The sequence below is a fragment of the Diabrotica undecimpunctata genome, chromosome 1, assembly GCF_040954645.1.
Source record: "Diabrotica undecimpunctata isolate CICGRU chromosome 1, icDiaUnde3, whole genome shotgun sequence".
Lineage (NCBI taxonomy): Eukaryota > Metazoa > Arthropoda > Insecta > Coleoptera > Chrysomelidae > Diabrotica > Diabrotica undecimpunctata.
In genome coordinates this window covers 18963600-18982738 of record NC_092803.1, presented here as the reverse complement: position 1 = coordinate 18982738, position 19139 = coordinate 18963600, and the positions used below count along the sequence as shown (strand labels likewise).

The 19139-nt window shown below is 34.1% G+C and overlaps 1 protein-coding gene across 7 annotated transcripts in view; it reads right to left on the bottom strand.

The window, feature by feature from the left end:
- The window catches only part of LOC140445603 (facilitated trehalose transporter Tret1-like), a 96192-nt gene that overhangs the window by 10533 nt on the left and 66520 nt on the right, over positions 1-19139 (bottom strand). Inside the window, exon 1 of one of the 7 annotated variants that reach the window (XM_072537832.1) lies at positions 3052-3406. The exons of the other annotated variants lie outside the window; for them this stretch is intronic. Coding sequence (XP_072393933.1) covers positions 3052-3166 — 115 coding nt within the window. The 5' untranslated portion in view covers positions 3167-3406. Of the gene's footprint in view, positions 1-3051; positions 3407-19139 lie in introns of those variants that run through there. 7 annotated transcript variants of the gene reach the window in all.

Genomic DNA, 19139 nt, shown 5'->3' with positions numbered 1-19139 from the left:
TAAAAGATTTCATTTTATCAGGTTGGCCTAGGAAAGTGAGTGATGAATCTTTGAAACCATACTTTAAACGTAGAAATGAATTGTCAATTGAACAAAATTGTATCCTAGTGGGAAATAGATTAGTTATTCCAAATCAATTACAAGATAAGGTGTTAGACTTATTTCACGAACAACATAATGGTATTGTTCGTACTAAAATGTTGGTACGTTCATATTGTTGGTGGCCAAATGTGAATGAACTTATTGAAAAATTCATATCATGTTGTAATGTATGTCAACAATGTCAAAATTTCACAAATTCAAGCAAGGAATTATGTCCGTGGCCGTCTGCACCAGACAACTTTTACAGAGTATATATAGATTTTTTTGTTAAATTTAAGTACACATTTTTAATTTTAATCGATCAGAAATCAAAATGGTTAGATGTAAAATTAATGTCAAATGGTACAGAGGCATCAGAAACTATATCAAAATTAAGAGATATGTTTACTGTAATTGGTCTTCCTGTAGAATTAGTCTCAGACAATGGACCTCCTTTCAATTCCAGTGAATTTGTGGCATTTTGTCAAGCAAATGGAATTAAACCATTGAAGACACCTCCATATCACCCTCAAAGTAATGGTGCTGCGGAGCGTAGTGTTCAAATAGTAAAGAAAAATTTGGAAAAAGCCCTGTTGACTATTAAGAGAGAGGAGATTAATAAACGATTGGTTATTCAGAAAATTCAAAACTTTTTATTCTCTTATAGAACAACTCCTACAACAGCTACAGGGATTTCTCCAAGTGAAAGTATTTTTAAAGTGCGTCCTAGAACTAGATTTAATATGTTGAAACCTTCTTGTCATAATAGTAAGCATGCATCTATCCCAATTAAAAATGGGCATACATGGTATAAAGTAAATGAAAGTGTCTATATTAAAAACAAACAAACAAAATTATGGCAGAAAGGAAAGATTATGAAAATTTTAAGTTACTGTACTTATCTAGTATGTAGTAATGGTGTAATAAAATTTACACACGCAAATGATATGAGAAAAGACAGAGGTGAAGATAGAATTCCAGATTCTAACGAAGCGCAAGCAGAACCTCCTATAGTGAGTGATGATGTGCCAGTGTTACGTGATAGTGTTACAATTGAAATCCCAGTGAATCCAAATTTGAAAAACGAGCCTATTCAATTAGAACCGAAGGAGCCCATTCCAAGTTCATCACAAGAAGAAACAAACACATCTATACCGAGTGATGAAACATCCAATGATTGCAATATTAGAACGCGCTCTGGAAGACTAGTAAAAGCTGCCATTAAACTTGATCTCTAACGAGGGAGGAGATGTTATATATGAGTCCGGCAGCGGAATAAGAGACACTGTGGAAAAGACTAGGGGTCGATAGTGAGGTTAGGTGAGGGAACGCCGTGGGTCTACGGATCCATACATAATGTATGTTTGTAACCACTGTATCGTTTAATAAATAGTTTTGTACAATAGTCGGTGCCTCATTAAATACATAACAGTGACCAAGGAGGCCATTCGATGTTGCATTTTCTCCCAATCTAATACCGTGTAAAATGTTTCACCGTCCTGTGTGAAAGTCAAATGATTTTCATCATACTGTTGATCATTTTCAATAGTATCAGGATTATTCACGTGTTCCAGTAATTGTAAATACATTTCGCCAGTCAAAATTGCCAGTAAAAAAATGGCCAAGTAAAAAAATGGTATGTGTTGGTATTTAACATCGATTTCGGCCAATGGTAAAAAAATACGGCTAAAACGCTCTCGGTCACCAGCAGTCTCACATATTGCTTAACGACTGTTTAACGTAGACCAAGACAGGTCCTGGCATTAGTCACATTACCAGAACGTGACGAGTATACAAAACGTCCAAAAACTGATTATATGCCAGTCTAAGCTTGTAAACCACACGAATACTCGCTGTAAAGAATAACCGCATAGTCGAAGTACATCGTCGAAGCTATTCGTTAAGCAGTGAAAGAAAGTATATGTGCCATTGAAGACTTTAAGTTACATTTCAATGATGATCTGAAAAAAGTTATATGTGATAGGAATGATCTTAGTAATATTTTGACAAGAGAAAGATCCATATGATATTGATATTGCAGTCAACAACTATATTACGTCGACAAAAAATGAGCGTGTAGAGCCAAGACAATAGTATGTAACAGCAAATGTCACAGCAATAATTCGTGTAAAAATAAGTAGAACTAGGTACGTCGATGCCCTAAGAGCGTAGGCGCAAAATTTCGGGCCAATGCTTTTTAAATACATTCATTTTTTTCGAATCCTGAGTTTTGAAAAATTTAAACGCAGAATGAAAGAATATATTATTACTGAGGGTCTGAAAACTTTTATAATGTTTATTTTAAAAAGTTACAGGGGTAAAAAAGAAGAGAAAATTTAGTGTGATTTTTAATTTTAAATATCTCATCCAAAAAACATTTTGTTTATTCTAAAGGACTTTTGGCCTTCGGTAATAATGTAGTCTTTAATTCTGCGTTTAAATTTTTCAAAAATATTTGTTAGTTTTCCCAGGTTAAGGCAACAGAGAAATTGCTCACAAACCTGACAGGTTTTAGTATATATGATATGAATGGATAAGTCGCGAGAAAAAATACCAGACTTAAACTTAAAACTATTTGTCAACTTATAATGGCTTAATGTCAAAAACAAGGAAAAAGATACATAGTTCAAACAGAATTTTTAAAAAGCAAGTTATGGAACATATAGCGACAAATTTTTCGTACATGTAACCAGTTTAAAATTTTTCTTGTAAGGAAGGTGTACATCGAAACATGTCAACTTGACAATCCTCTTTGGAAATTAAAAAACATTGTATTTTTCACAAAATACTTGTTTTTCATATTATAAAATTAATTGCCCTTTAAACTGTTTTGTCATATTTCGTTCTTAATGCTATCTATCTATTTCAACTTTAATATACAGTTAAAAATCTACAAGATGCCAATAGACTAAAATAAATACTACCTATTTCCAAAACCCTAAAAAATAAAACATATTTTTCTATTATTACCTGCAGAAATAATCACATGGTAGTAAATCTGGATGAAACAAGACTTGATCCTGATCCAGTCTGTATTTTTCCAAAAAACTCGGGCTACACTACACTCATCAAGTACTTTTACCATTTTTAGGTACCGTAACAAAAGGTGATTTAGACTACTGTCTTGATGATGTTTTATTAACTGTTAAAATGTAATAAATTAACATTTTAGTCGTCAGGTAATTAAAGTGATAAGAAATAATCGACGGGAGATCACTTTTTACCGTGTTTATATTAGAAACGTTTAAAAACCTATAACAAATTCATTTTATACGCCAAATATAGACAATGATAGTACGTTGCCGAAAAACGTTTGTAAATATTAGTTCAGGTAATTATGTGAAGGTAAGCACTCACTGTAATTTATTATATTTTTAAACAAAAGTTTAAATGAAACAATTAAATGAATTATTGTTGCATGTAAACGAGGGAAAAAAATAAACAAAAAGTGTCATGCATACGTGGGACATTCAAACAGTAAGATTTATAGAGGAATAAAGCATATTAGAAACCCGCAATCAGTATGAATTAAAACTTAACACAAAAAAAAAACAAAATACATGGTGATCATTTGAAAACTAACCAAGGTTCCCGTAAATAACACAGGCCTGCAACAAATATTTTTTGAAAGTTGTTTGAAATTTGGTAATTGATTTTTATGTACTTTCTTGCGCTGATTTCAAAAATGCAAACCATTTTTGTCTATCACGTCAGGTTTTCTCACAAAGTAGGGAGTATGTTTGGGTATAATAATAAAATTTAAATAATGTTTCACCTTTTTCCAACGTTACAAAATTTAGTTCATTTATTAATAATGTTCTAAACTAATTTCCATTACAGTTATATTTCTCTTTAGGTTCCCAAGTCCTTATACTGTACCTAAGATGTCCATGCTGCCTTTTCATTTGTTTCCATTTTGTCCACAAAGTTGCCTCCCCTTCTTTAGTCAATACCTTGAAAAATTGTTTTATTAGCCTCAACTTTATGTGAAGTGGTGGAAGTGATCTTTCATTAGTTTTCTAATGACAGATCACTCTCCTTCTTTAGTCAATGCCTTGACAAATTATTTTATCAGCCTCAACTTAATGTGAAGTGGTGGAAATAACACCTTTTTGGGCTCTTCCTCTCGTCAACATTTTTAACCCCTACTTGTAAGACTTCTCTCACGGGCCAAACTTTTTTTTATGTGGGGTTGCTTACTGCCTCGACTGTCCCATGACAGAGAAAGCAAGGGAACTTTGTATAGGAACTTTATTGACCAAGCAGCATCGAAATCACTTTTAATTCAGCACATAATGTCCATTTGTGATCTGAATAGCATAGTTTGCTTAAAACCAGTTTACAGTTTTCGTAATATTTTTTCCAGTAAACCGTCCAACTGGTATAGAAGCATACTTATTGCCATTGTATAGAAGTACTACTTTAAGGCTGCTTTTTGAAGAATCAATCAAAAGTCGTCACTTATCAGGAGCATATTCTAGTTTGAAATGTGTCATAAGTCCAAGAACATCACTGGAAAATACCAGGTCATCTTCTTGCGATCTTCTGCCGATTCTTTTACTAAATAATTCACTGTCTTCTTCACTATCACCTTGCTGATCCAATGACTCGTGATCATCATGTATATCATTAAAAGAATCTGGAGGAGAAGGTAGTGGCACTTCAGGTCCATGAGGAACAGGGCGAATGGCTGATTAAATGTTAGGGTAAGAAATATCTTTTTTGTTTCTCAAATTAAAACCTCGTACGTTGCAAGAACAAAAACAGCAGTCACTAATATGATTTTTGGACTCCTTCTAAACCATTGGTATTCCAAAACGTAAGAAATCCTTACCTTGAAACCATTACCTCAGTTCTTCAACACACACTGAACAAACTTTATGTGGGGGCTCAAAGCTTATCTTGATCGCCTAACTTTATACCAAAATAAGCAAAATATACTTTGTGAATCAAATCGGAAACGTTTCTTTGTTGATGTTTAACGGTATAGTTACCGCAAATGTAACAGAAGCATTCTGTCATGTTTATACATTCTCTGGTAGCCATTGTCCAATGTCTAGACAGCACAATAACTTCACAATACCAGAAAATAGTCACTACTTTAAAGTACTAATAAAAACAATACCAAGCGAAAAGCTGCTGTGAATTGTAAGACATTTCCAAAGGCTCACTGTTTGTTAATGGTGGATGGGTGGGGGTACGGCAAGAACAAGTGCTGACTTAAAAATACTGCTGGTTTCTCCTAATTACTCTTTATTATTTCATTTTGTAAAATAACTGTACGTAATGGAATTTTGTCACTATTTTTCCCGAAATCAGCGTTAAACACAGTATGAAAATCAGTTATTAAATTTTAAACAATTTTTTCGTCGCAGACCTGTGTAATATGAAAAATCGGAGAGACCAGTCAATTTTGTTTCCAGGAGGAGACTTTCAGTGCATACTTTTAGCCCCCAAGTTTCAACGCCACAGCAAGGTAAATGTTAACCGTATATTTATAACAATTATAAAGTTATTACATAAATAAAAAATAGATTTAAGACTTCTTTTAGTTGAAATAGGTACTTACAACAATAATGCTATCTAGTTAAAAAAATAATCAAAAAGTAGGTAATCTAATAATAAAGTTTCTATGGTTAACAATTTGTGCTGATTAAATGTTGCTTTTGTAAGTCTTATCGACGAAATTCTACAAGTAAAATAATCTTCACTGTTGGCCTCTCCTCCTCACCATCAAACACGTTTTAAACAGTGGCGGATCTAAGGGGGGGGTCCAGGATATCAATCAAATAATCGTAAAAAAAATAATTTAAAACCCATCAACCCTATAAGCAGGGTTTCCCCAAGTCTAAAAACCCAGGGTTTATGCGATTTTCAAATTTTGACAATTCGTCATTTGAGTGCCAGAGAATCGTTCGATTATCGATGTGATAGAATTACCGTTCACACATTATTGCTCATTCAATGTATATGACATGACTTTTCGCACGAAATCAGCACATTTTTATTTATTATTAGGTATTTCTTATCTTCACTTTTGACTACGAATTGATTGCTTGTAATTTGGATATGTATTGTAATTGTTGGGACTGTATAATTTATCTATATTAAATATCAAAGTGAATATTGTTGTTGCATTAGCTCTGTCTGATACGTTAGTGAATACAAATAAATGAACTGGGGGCTGCTGTCCAAGGCATTTGTGAAACTGTGAAACAGTAGCTTGTCTTAGTGATGTTTTAGGTACAACTGTATCACTTAGTCGTCTTCTTCAGTCACCAAAATTAGATTTTAAGTAGGCTACTGAGGCCATAGAGGACACTAAATACATTTTTCAAAATAATAGATCAAATGCTGAATCTGTTTTTAGCAAGCTTTACTATGAAGTAAACAAATGGCTGAACAACTAGACATTGAATTGAAGATGCCTCGTATAGGTTCTCGTCAAACCTGTCATAAAAACAAATATGCTAACTCTTGCGAAGAATATTTCCGAAGATTAATTTATTTACCCCTTTTAGATAATATCTTAACTTCCACCTTCCAGGATATTATTGGACTAACTACTTACTGCATATTCCACAGTAGAACAAGAGTTTTCACTGTGGAAAAGAGTCGTGCAAAATAATGGAAAACTTCCTGATTGTATTTTAGAAGTATTAGAAAACTGCGATATTCATAGGTATGTATCCAAATATCAGAATATTTCTGCAAATATTAATTACACTGCCAGTCAGTGCAGCAACAACAGAGCGTTCTACGCTTAAGCGTCCAAAGACTTGGCTTATAAATAGAGCTTCTGTTAACTGGTTTAGCACTCATCAATGTGCATCCTGAAATTTCTCAAGATGTTGATGCAATCATAGAGCGATTTGCTAAATCGGATAGGCGAAAAGAATACATTTTTATGAAATTATATAATATTTACGTTTCTTATAGTATTTTTAATCACTGTTCTTTTATTTACCACTCGTTGCCGGCTGTTGCTGACGATAGAAATAACTATTCCTTAATTATATTAAGTTTTCTGTTGAATAAATTAATTTAAATAAAATGCTGTTTACACTTATTCTTAAGGTTTCTTCTTCATTACGAAAGGGTAGCTATAAATACAGCAAATTGCTCTTTATCTTAAGCTGTTCTTAGTATCGAATGTGTGTCCATGCCTGTCCAGTCTCTTACATTCTTCAGCCAGGAGCATTTTTTTCTTCCTGGACCTCTTTTTTTCCTTCTACTTTCCATTCCATTATGAGTCGTAATAAGTTATATTTTTCTTCTCTATGAATATTTCCTAGATAACCCGTTTTCCTATTGTTTACAATATTTAGGAGTTCTCTCTCAGCCATTCTTCTCAGCACCTCGTTATTGGTCAAGTGCTCTGTCCACGAAATCATCAGCACTCTTCGAAAAACACACATTTCAAAAGGCTTCTCTATACGGCTCATACTTGTAATTCCGAGAGTCCATGTTTCCACTTCGTATAGCAATAAAGAATAAATGAATGTTGTTACAAATTGATATCCCCCCCCCCCCGACAAAAAATTTCTGGGGATCAGTCACTGAAAAGTCCAAAATCTAAATCCTGTATCAAAGTCACCCTCAAGACCCATGACCCCCCCTGACAAAAATTTCTAGATCCGCCACTGGTTTTAAACAGCCCGTTTTAAGCAAAAAATGCTCAATATATTTTGACAATTTATTGTCTTGTCAATTCAATTCTGTGTTTGTCAATTCAGTGATAACTTAAATAAAGAAAAACTATTTTTTTTTATTTACGTTATTTAGGACGCGCGAAGGATGGCACTCCTTTTTAAAGAAAAACATCTAAATCGAAAGTCACAGGTAAGTTACTCATTTCCTGGCATAGTTTTCCGAAACGGGTTTGGCGATAAGAAAAAGAGGTAATAACCGAGGAGTACTAAATAATAAAGCTCAAATTTTGAGGTCATGGCAAACTAGAAGAAATACACATATTGAACTCCACAAAAAATATTCACTTTTTTGATGCCAAAATATTGATTTTGAAATTTGAGGGCACACTCTAGCACCAATTTTTTTTTGTTCTTTAGTACTTAAAACTTAAGAAAAAAATAGTGCAGCCAACAAGAACGAAGGTTATTATGTCTTTTTTCCGAAATTTCAAAAATTGAATGAGCGAAATAATAATGATTTTGGAGTGTAAAAAGTCCTACAAACCATTTAAAAAAATAAAAATGAAGGTCTTTATTTATACTTTTAAAATAATGCTTGTGTTTTTCTCTTCATTCTCAATCTACAGGGTGAGTTTTAAGTATGGGATACCTTAATTATCTCAGAAAAGGTCTTGTGATCCGGCCGATATTATGGTAGTATTTACAGTGTTTACATCTTCAGTTTTTTTGGAAATCTAATGAACTTTCTTATTTCAAATTTATCATCCTGTATATTTTTGCGTTTTAAAGTTCTTAAAAAATACTGATTATTTTTCATGTTATTATTCGAAACTTTCAGACAATAGCAATATCCCAAACGACAATATCTGGCTGCAACAAGATGGTGCTCCACCTCACTATGCGCGTGTGATAAGGCAATATATAAATAAAGTGTTTTCCAAAAGATGGATTTAAAGGTGTGGTTTTAGTGAATAGCCCCTGCGATCACTCGACATGAATCCTTTAGACTATTTCCTTCCGGGTCACTTAAAGAACGTCGTTTATAAAACAAAACCTGCCAATATTCAGTAATTAAAAAATAGTACTACCAAACAGATAAGAAGAATTGAGCATTCACGTATGACGTAAAATGTAAAAAGTAATCGGTTCACATTTTGAGAATCTGCTGTAATCAACTTTAGTGGTTTTCTAAAATTCTTAATTTTTCTACTACTCAAAAATTGACATACCACTTACATTTGTTTTCAGCTGCTGTAAGTTTTCTGCGCTCTGATTTGAATAAATCTCTTACTGCACCGGTGTCGTTAAGTTTTTTACCAATTTATTGTCACTATTAAGACTAACGTATAGTCTTAAAGTTTTAGGAAAAATTTCACCTGGTCTGATTGAGAAGCAAAATGCATTTAACAAAGAAGGCCATGGAATTGAAATGTCATCAGTTATTGACATTTAATAAACAAAGCAGAATATTTTGGTTTGTGCTCTGCAAAATGTCTTTGTCTCTGTGAATGTCTCTGTTTATAATATGGTTGGGCGAATGTCGAAACGAGATATTGTTAATATTTATCGAGATCAAAACATAAGCAAATCGACAATTTATCGCGCAATCAGAGAATGTGAAGAAGGGATACCATGTGTTAACTTGCGTAAAAGGGGCCGACCGCGGATTTTGAACCATATAAGAAAGGTAAGACTGATTGAAGCAGCTAAGAACAAAATTGGGGTCTCACAGCGAAAACTGGCCAGAAGATTTCATGTTGGAAAGACTACAGTATACAGGACCTTATCAAGTAACAATATTATCTACCGGAAAAGAAGGAAAGCTCCAAAATACACAGAGGATCAATTAGAGAGAATTCCGAGATGTTGCCGCGCGTTAAGACGAGTGCATTTCGTCAACAAGTTGATCGTGATGGACGATGAAAAATATTTTACTTTGTCCAACTCTGAGATGAAGGGTAACGATGGGTTTTGCATGAACGATTACAAAAATGTACCTGATGAAATAAAATTCAAAAGTAAGAAAAAATTTGAGGACAAAATTTTGGTATGGTGTGCAATTTCTGAGGCTGGCTTTATCTCACAGCCCTACATTGGTGTTGTTCGAGGCGAAGCCTTAAACGCAAATATTTATATTCAAAGATGTCTCTCTAAATTGCTTCAGTTTGTAAACACACATCATGCAAATGATCAAATAGTCTTTTGGCCAAATCTTGCTTCATGTCATTATATTGTGGTCAGAGTTATATGCTTTTGAAATTTTTCTTAAAACTTTAGGACCATACGGTACTTTCTCAAAGTGAAGATGATTTACAACGTATGCTACACCAATTTAATATAATCGCCAGAAAATTTAACATGTTAATGCCCCCAAAAATGCATGGTTATGAAAGCTTTACTAAGATGTAAATTGGAGTTGAAAAGTCAGATAATAGAACAAGTGAGAGAGTTTAAATATCTAGGCATCACACTATCTATCTACGGAAAGCTCGAAACAGAAGTTGAAGATCCAAGTGAATAGAGCAAACAGAGCCGCAGACCGTTTGAATGAAACAACATGGAGAAATAAAAATATCGGGAAAGAAATGAAAAGCAGAATTTACAAAACAGTATCAGACCAATAATGACATCTGCTGCAGAAACACGATCTGACATAGACATGACAAAAATAATGTACGAAACAACAGAGATGAAAACATTTAGAAAAATTGATGGTAAGACATTATGGGACAGAGCTAGAAATACAGATATACGACGTATACGCAAACTGGAGAATATCAAGGACTGGGTAAGAAATAGAAAAGTAGAATAGAATAGAACGATTATATAAGCCGAATGACAACAGATAGGGTAGTAAAGACGACAAGAGACGTTTCTCCAATAGGAAGACGATCAGTAGGAAGACCACGAAAACAATGGAACGACAACTTAGTGGAAGCACATTGAAAAACAGACAGAGTCATGACTACACAAAAAGAAGGAGATATTGATATGCTGCCAGTTTGACTGATTCATTCATAAGTGTGTTATTTCTACCTTCTGATGGTTTCTAACTACGTATTCTAGTGGTAAATTAAACAGTGTTAGTACTAGCTCATCATACTATGTTAATCCTTGTGTTATTTGAAATAGGTCTGTCATCTTATGCTGTATGTGTATCTGAGCCACTGTGTCTGTCATCGTCATCGAAGAAAAAAAAGAGCTTAGTAAAAATACTAAACTAAGCTATCATTCCAAAGAAAATGTAATACCCATTAAAATGATGATTCACTTGACTCCCCTCACATTTAAAATTGTAACCTTTCGAGAGTATTTAACTTTGAGGGCTAAAAATATTCATTGAAAGTCCTCCTTTTGAAAACAAAATTGTTCACAGTATATATGGGAATAAATATATTAATATTATATTATTTACACGAAAAAAGATCAAATTGTGATGAATAACAGCTAATGTTGGAAGAAATCTAAAGAGAAGTAGATCGCAAAGATTAAAACATGGGAGGACTTGACACAAGAAGGAGTGAAACAATCAAAAGTACTCCTCATGTAATAGATAATTGAAAATTTAAATTGACGTTTAAAGAGATGAAAATATTTTCATTAAATAGGTTACTTTTCAAAACTCCTTCATTCCAATTTTCATGATTCAGTTACCTTTAGTTCTCGAGATATTTCTAATTGGCCGTTTATTTGCCGCACACTGTATAGTATCTCTAATCGTTAAAAAACTATCTGAGAACGCCAGAAAAAGAAGAATAAAAGTAGTAATAGTAGTACACTAAACAGGATAACGATGGTGATCCTTACAAATCAAGATAACCGTAATAAACAATAATCTTTTATATTTTCATACCTAAAAACCACTTTAAACATTATTTTTTAAACATATCTACATCACCAACAACAGTTCTACTTTTTATATTTCTTGGAAATTAGTCACAACTGTGCTTATAAAAATTTTAATTGACATTTAGATTTTCAGCCCATAAATCAATTTCTTTTATTTAAAAAATAAAAAAACCATTTCCGAGCTCAAAGTCGAAGCTTCATATTAAATATGTCACAGTACATTTGTGGCTAAGTTCCTGAAATACGTATACTAATTAAAGCTTAAAATGACAACTTTAAAACTAACTACCGTACACTGAACTGAATCACTTCGAAATCTATCGGAAAATGTTTTATAATTATCTAAAACAACAATTTATACTTAAATCACAATCAAATCTGTAAATTGTTAATGGAGAGCAGATAATTGAATCGGTCACAAATCAGTAATTATTGAGGAATCGATAGTTTTCAGTTGGACTATTATTTTTGCTTCCGTTCTCTATCCTTCATAACAGGTTGAAGGTAACAATGAAAGATTATTATTAACATTATTTTTTTATTTATTAAACAGAACTGAATATATAGCAATAACTTGATTCTTCTTCTTTTCCTACCATGTCTATTACTGAACTTTGGCTATCATATTGGCTATAATATTTTTATTTAACGCAGCTCTGAAGATAGACTACGAAGACTGATTAAACCATACATTTAAATCAAAATGTAATTCGGTACAGTTGGAACAAATTTTATATCAAAGTTTAGATAAAAACAATAGAAAGTATATGATTCATATAACGGGATCATTGTTTAAATAATGAAAAATGGGTAATTTTTGCACACAATTAACTTTTTTAACTGCTCTAGCTGTTTTTACGATTTTTTTTTGCAAAGTTGAAGGGAAAGGCCTTCATTTGAGACTTGATAAATTAAATTTAACCCTTAGTTTATTTAAATGTGTAAAATGTAAGTTATTAAAATTAAAAATCGACGTATTTTAGATTTTTTTTCAAAAGGCTTTTAGCTTGGGACATATCCAATTTATTCCATGCTTTACGGAGACACTGTATATTGTGTAGTCTGAATTACTTATATTCAAACAAAAGTATAAGTCGTAGCAGAAATAAATGAATTATAAAAAGTTTTAGAGTATTAGCTAAAATATTGACAAACTCGGCTCGGCTTGAACAAAAATTGGTTCGACTCAAAGCTCGGCTCACAAGAAACACACCGGCTTAAGCTCGAAGCTCGATTCGTCAAACGAGCTGAGCCTCCAACCAAGCGAGCCAAGCTCGAGCTTGTGCCCATCCCCAGAGAGAATAGTTCGAATGTCAAGAGATTCAAAACAAACAGGCAAGAGACTACTAAGAAGACGCGGGTCTCGAGATAGTTGGCAGTCAAAACCACAGCTACAGAATACGAGTTTAAAATCCGTGAAGAAGAAACCAAGGGGCCTAATATAAGAAGTTTCAGTGGAATCTTTCTGTCACACAACACACCATTCGCTTCTTTTTAATTCATCCATTGCACCCCAATTCTACTGTATGAATCGATATTACTCTGTAATATCCACTCTAGGTATTTAAAGCAATTCTTCTTCTTAAGGTGCCTTCTCCATTACTAAAGGTTGGCTATAAGTACAGCAAATCGCTCTCTATCTTGAGCTGTTCTTAGTATCGAATGTGTGTCCATGCCTGTCCAATCTCTTACATTATTCAATCAGGAGCATTTTCTTCCTGGACCTCTTCTTCCTTCTTTTATCTAATATATATTGAATAACAGTGGAGAAAGTACACAGCCCTGACGAACTCCTCTTTTTATTAGCAATTCTGCTGTCAGACGATTGTCTGTTTTGATCGACGCCATTTGATCCCAATAAAGTTTTTTAATAAGTGCTACAGTGTTATAGTCTGTACCATGTTGTGTTAGGGTCTCTATGAGTTCTGTGTGTTTTACTCGATCAAACGCTTTTTCGTAGTCGATAAAACAGAGAAACACGTCTTTTCGCTGATCTCGGTATTTTTGTAGTAATATCTGGAGACCAAATAATGACTCCCTTGTACCAAGCCCAATACAAAATCCAAATTAATTGTCGTTCAGGTTTCTTTCGCATTCTCTGTATATTCGTTGATGTACAATGTTGAGTAAAACTTTCAGAAAATGGCTCATCAGGCTAATTAATCTGAACTGTGAGCATCTATTTGCTTTATTTTTCTTGGTTATAGGTATAAATGTCGATCTAAGCCAATCTTCTGGGAAGATTCCAGTGGTATATATTTTGTTAAATAATAGTGTTAACCAAATCATGAATGTGTTGCTTGTGTGAGTCCATTTCAAATGGTAAAAGAAATAATAAATTAGACTTACTCACAATCAATTTAATTTAACTATCAGACGACCGGTTTCGCTTTCTACAATATGCAAAGCATCTTCAGGTCACGATACAAAGTTAAATAAATGATGCCGGTACTCTATTAATTAATATCAACCATCAATTAATAGAGTACCGGCATCATTTATTTAACTTTGTATCGTGATCTGAAGATGCTTTGCATATTGTAGAAAGCGAAACCGGTCGTCTGATAGTTAAATTAAATTGATTGTGAGTAAGTCTAATTTATTATTTCTTTTACCTTTTAATAGTGTTAACGTCTGAAGATTTTCTTCTTTGATAAGCTTAATCATCTCTACGTATATTTCATCTGGACCTGAGGGTTTTCGTGTCTTTGCCGTATTGATTGTTTTTGTAACTTCCGATGTAAATATATCAAGCATTGTTTCTTGTACTATATTCATTTGTGGTTCTGTTCTCTCGTCATCAACCAGATCTTTGATGTATTTTTCCCAGATATCTTCTACATTTTCTGGAATAGATACTATTTGGTTGTTATCATCTACTAAAGTTGTTGTAGTGATTTTTTTCTTCATATTTGTGACTTCCCTAATCTTTTTGTATGCATTAAAGTAGTCATGCTTTTTTAGTAAATCTCCGAGTTCCTCACAGTTGCTGCTCATCCATTCTTTTTTGGCTTTCCCGATTTTGTTTCAGATGATTTTATGGGTTTCTTTATATTTTTCTTAATTGAGATTTTTGTAAGATCTCCTTATGTCTATCAGATCTAGGACTTCTTCTGTCATCCATGTATTCTTTGTTTTTCTGATATTGTCTTGTAGTTGTCCTCTTTGTATAGTTGTGATGGTTGTTTTGAAGGTGTGCCAAATACTTTCTATTGTTTCTTCTGCTTCCGCGGGTGCTTCATTAAACTTTTCTTTGAGTGTATCATTGAGTGTTTTCTCTATTTCTGCCTGTACTATTGGATCTTTAAGTTTTTCAACGCTAGGTTTTATCTTCTCTCTGTATTTGATTTTCTTTAGTTTAATTGAAATTTTACCAACCACAGGATTGTGGTCGGAACCGATGTCCGCCCCGGGATATGTTTTAACTTCCCTGATTCCATTTCTATAACGTTTGTCAATTAATATATAATCAATCTGGTTTCTTATTATGCGGTTTTGATTATCGCCAGGTGCTTTCCATGTATATAATCTTCTTTTTGGTTGTTTCAACCAGGTGTTTGCGATCATTAGATTTTATTCTTGGCAAAATTGAACCAGTAATTCTCCTCTATCATTTCTTTGGCCAAAACCAAAGTTTCCTACTACGTCTTCGGTCCACCCTTCACCTACTTTGGCATTAAAATCTCCCATAATAATGTTTATAGCATTTTTCTTTGTGATCTTTATTAGCTGTTTGATCTTTTGGTAGAATTCTCGTATTTCTCTTTTTGGGTTTTCTGCTGTAGGAGCATATACTTGAATAAAGTTACTATTACGAGGAGTGGTATTAATTTGCAGCATAGCTACTCTATCAGATATAGGTATAAAGTTCTTTATACATTTACTGCTTTTCTGGTCAACTATAAATGCCACTCCATTATAATGATGAGGATCGTCATTACCAGCAAAGTATATTACATGGTTGTCGATGTTTGTCTGTCCAGATCCAGGCCATCTAACTTCACTGACTCTGAGAATGTTGACTTCCATTCTTTTCATTTCTCTCACGATGCTATGAGATTTTCCTGGCATAAAGAGAGATTTTGCATTCCAGGTTCCAATTTTTAACTTGTAATTTTTGTTTTCCACTTTCAGGTGGTTCCTAGCATTTGTCGTGGGGATTTTTAGGCACCCCTTGACCATCTAAGGTCTGCCACGGACTAGGGGCCTTTTGTTTTCCGTAACTTGCCATAGTTATAAAGTTAAAGCAATTATTCTTCATAATCATTTTACCATCCAAAATTATCATTGTATTTGTAGTACCTGCATCTTTAGATAAAGATTCTAGATACTCTCTTTTATCCTACTAAGTTTTAAACATTTTTCTTCAAGAGCTTGTTTAAACTATTCCAGTTTTTGATCTAAATTCCTTTCAGTATTTCCTACTATTTTCAACAGTCGAGACATATCATTAAAAACAAAAGAATGAATGTGAAATTCTCATGACCGTCAAAACTAAAAAGTTGGAATATCTAGGACATGTAATGAGAAATCAAGAACGTTACGGCCTTCTCTAGCTGATTCTCCAAGGGAAGGTAAATGGTAAGAGAGCATCGGGAAGAAGACGCATTTCCTGGCTTCAAAATTTACGAAAGTGGTATAACACGACTACCACTGAACTGTTCCGCGCTGCAATAAACAAAGTAAAGATAGCCATGATGATCGCCAGCATCCGGAACGGATAGGCACTTTAAGAAGAAGAGAAGATTTCCTACTAATACTACATCATCAGAATATATTAAACACCAGAGAACATTACCTTATAGTTTGAGTGTTATCTGATCCAACACTTATGAGAACAAAAATTAGGACTAAGCACCGAGCCTTGATGCAATTCTAGTTACACATGAAATTGATCAGTCTGTTCCATGCCTGTCTTTTTCGGGACACTCTTCGATACAGGTATCTAACAAGTGTTTTTAATAAATTTGGTGATAAAAATATTTAATAATTAGAATAGACTTCTAATGGACCAGAATAAAAGAAGACATTGAAGCAGCAGCGAAAGATGAAAGGGAAACAGAAATTTGTGCCCGGAAAAATCATTGGTTCGGCGATGAATGCAAGAATGTAACAAAAGAAAAAAATTAAGCCTGCAGATTTATTTATTTTATTTATCGTATGGCATACAATAAGAACACATATTTAAAAAGCAATATAAAACATTACATGGAGTATTACAAACGAACATCTAATGCATTAATATAGTCTAAAACATTTTCGGTCGCATTCAGGAACTCGTCAAAAACTCCAGGGAACCGCCTTCGGGGGCATTCTTCAACAATGTGACGGACGGTCTGTCGTTGCGCACCACAGTCACACTCCGGAGTAAGGGCTTTTCCCCATTTATGTAAGCTGTCAGCACATCTACCGCTTCTTGTTCTTATTCTGTTTAGCGTTGTCCATGTACTCCGGGTCAGTTCAAAGCCTGGCGGTTTCTGATCGATACAGGCCATTTGCTGTGCTTCCTGTGGTGAGTCGCGCTCCCATTGTCTTCTCCAAGCGTTGGTGAGGTCGAAATGTTCCTGATGTAAGAAGGTGGCCCTTAACATGACAGGATATCTGGAGCGCAGTCTGTTCATTTCGATATCACGCCTATCATGGTGGATGGATAGTTGATGGTTAGACTGGATTTTTCGATATTCTCTGAGAAGGGAGTGACTTCTTCGTAGTTTCGGCGGTGGAATGTGACTCAGGATGGGAATAGTTGGGTGTTGGTCTAATTGTACCTGAAATCATTCGCATTGTCTGGTTTAATTGGGTGTCAATAATCTTCGTGTGTTTGCTATTGAGCCATACTGGGGAAGCATATTCAGCTGTCGAGTATACAAGTCCGATAGCAGATGATCTGAGTACGGAGGCTGAGGACCCCCATGTGGTACCACATAGCTTTTGGATTATATTATTTCGCGTTTTCAGTTTTGCTGCCGTTCTTTGTAGGTGTTCTTTAAAACTTAAAGTTCTGTCAAGAGTCACTCCAAGATATTTTGGTGTTGAGTTATGAGTTAGTAGTCTGTCTTCAAAGTGAACGGACAGTTTTTTGTTGGCTTGGGCATTATTTAGATGGAAACAGCACACTTCGGTTTTCGTCGCATTAGGCCGTAGCCTCCATTTGCGAAAGTATTCTTCCATAATAGCAAGGTCATCCGTTAGTATTGTTTCTGTAACTGCCATGTTATTATGTCTTGCTGCAATGGCCCAATCGTCAGCGTAGCCAAATTTCTGCGAATTTGTCCTAGGTAGGTCCGCGATGTATAAATTTAACAGTAAGGGTGCCAAAACAGATCCCTGTGGCAGTCCATTGCTGAGCTTCATTTGGACACTTTTGCCTGCAGAAAGATGCTTACATGACGAACTAGAACAACTGTAGAGAATTACCAGACAAAGAGAAGAGAAGAAAAAAGGATACACAAAAGAAAAAAACGAAAATAAGGAACTTAAATACATAGAAAAACTCAAAAGAGAGAAAGAATTCCAAGCATTCTATAAGAAAGTTAACATCAACAGAAAAGAATTCAAGGCAACCGCAAGTCAACGCAGAAGTACAGTAGTGGCAGAAGTCTGAATGGCGACCTATTTAGTTAAGCTAGGAATTTATTAGGTATTGAATAGATGTGTGGAATACTTTAACCAAGCAGTTAACATAGAGGAAGAAGAAGAAAACCTGGAAAGCGAAAGAGATGAGGTAAGGGGAACAGACGAGAAGGAAGAGGAACCACCAACGATTCTTGAAGTTAAAGATGCAGTTAAAAAACTAGCTAGAAACAAATCACTCGGAATATATATAAAGAAGGTGGCCACGATACCATAATGGCATTACAGCAGATTATAAAAGAAATATGGACACATAAATTTCTCTAAAGACACTAATCATCACAATACTTATGTCTGGACCGACGTAAATCCGTATATAACCAATAAATTCCTTGACAGTACATAAAAAAAAGAATGGTTAATGTATGAATAAAATATTTTATTTCCTCAGGATTATTTCAAGCTGAAATTACTACAGTCAGCCAAAAGGAATGAAAATACAAAAATATTTATAGTAGACGAGATTATACATAGTTTTGGACATAATATGTTAAGACTGTCCCCTTACTATGGTGAATTCGATCCCATTGAACATTTTGGGGAATATGAAAAATTTACTACGATAACTATATTGGACATAACGGTTACGGTGACGCAGCAGTTTTGGAAACATAGCAAGAAGCATTTAGTAGTGCTAAATATGAAATATGGATCTAATTCTTGATTGAACTGTAACGTAATATGTGTTTATTTTCTCATTAAGAAAAATTGAGAGTGTAGTAACGTCAAAGTGCAACCAGTAAAGGATAATAATTTAACAAGAAATGCAGACATCAGATCGAGTTGCAAGCAGTACTAGACATTGACAAAATTGATCTGAGTCTCGTTTCTGAAACACATTTCACTAAACAGTCATTTGGGAGTCATATAAAATTTGGGAGGTATAGACTATATTCTACTGTACACTCAGATAATGAACCTAAA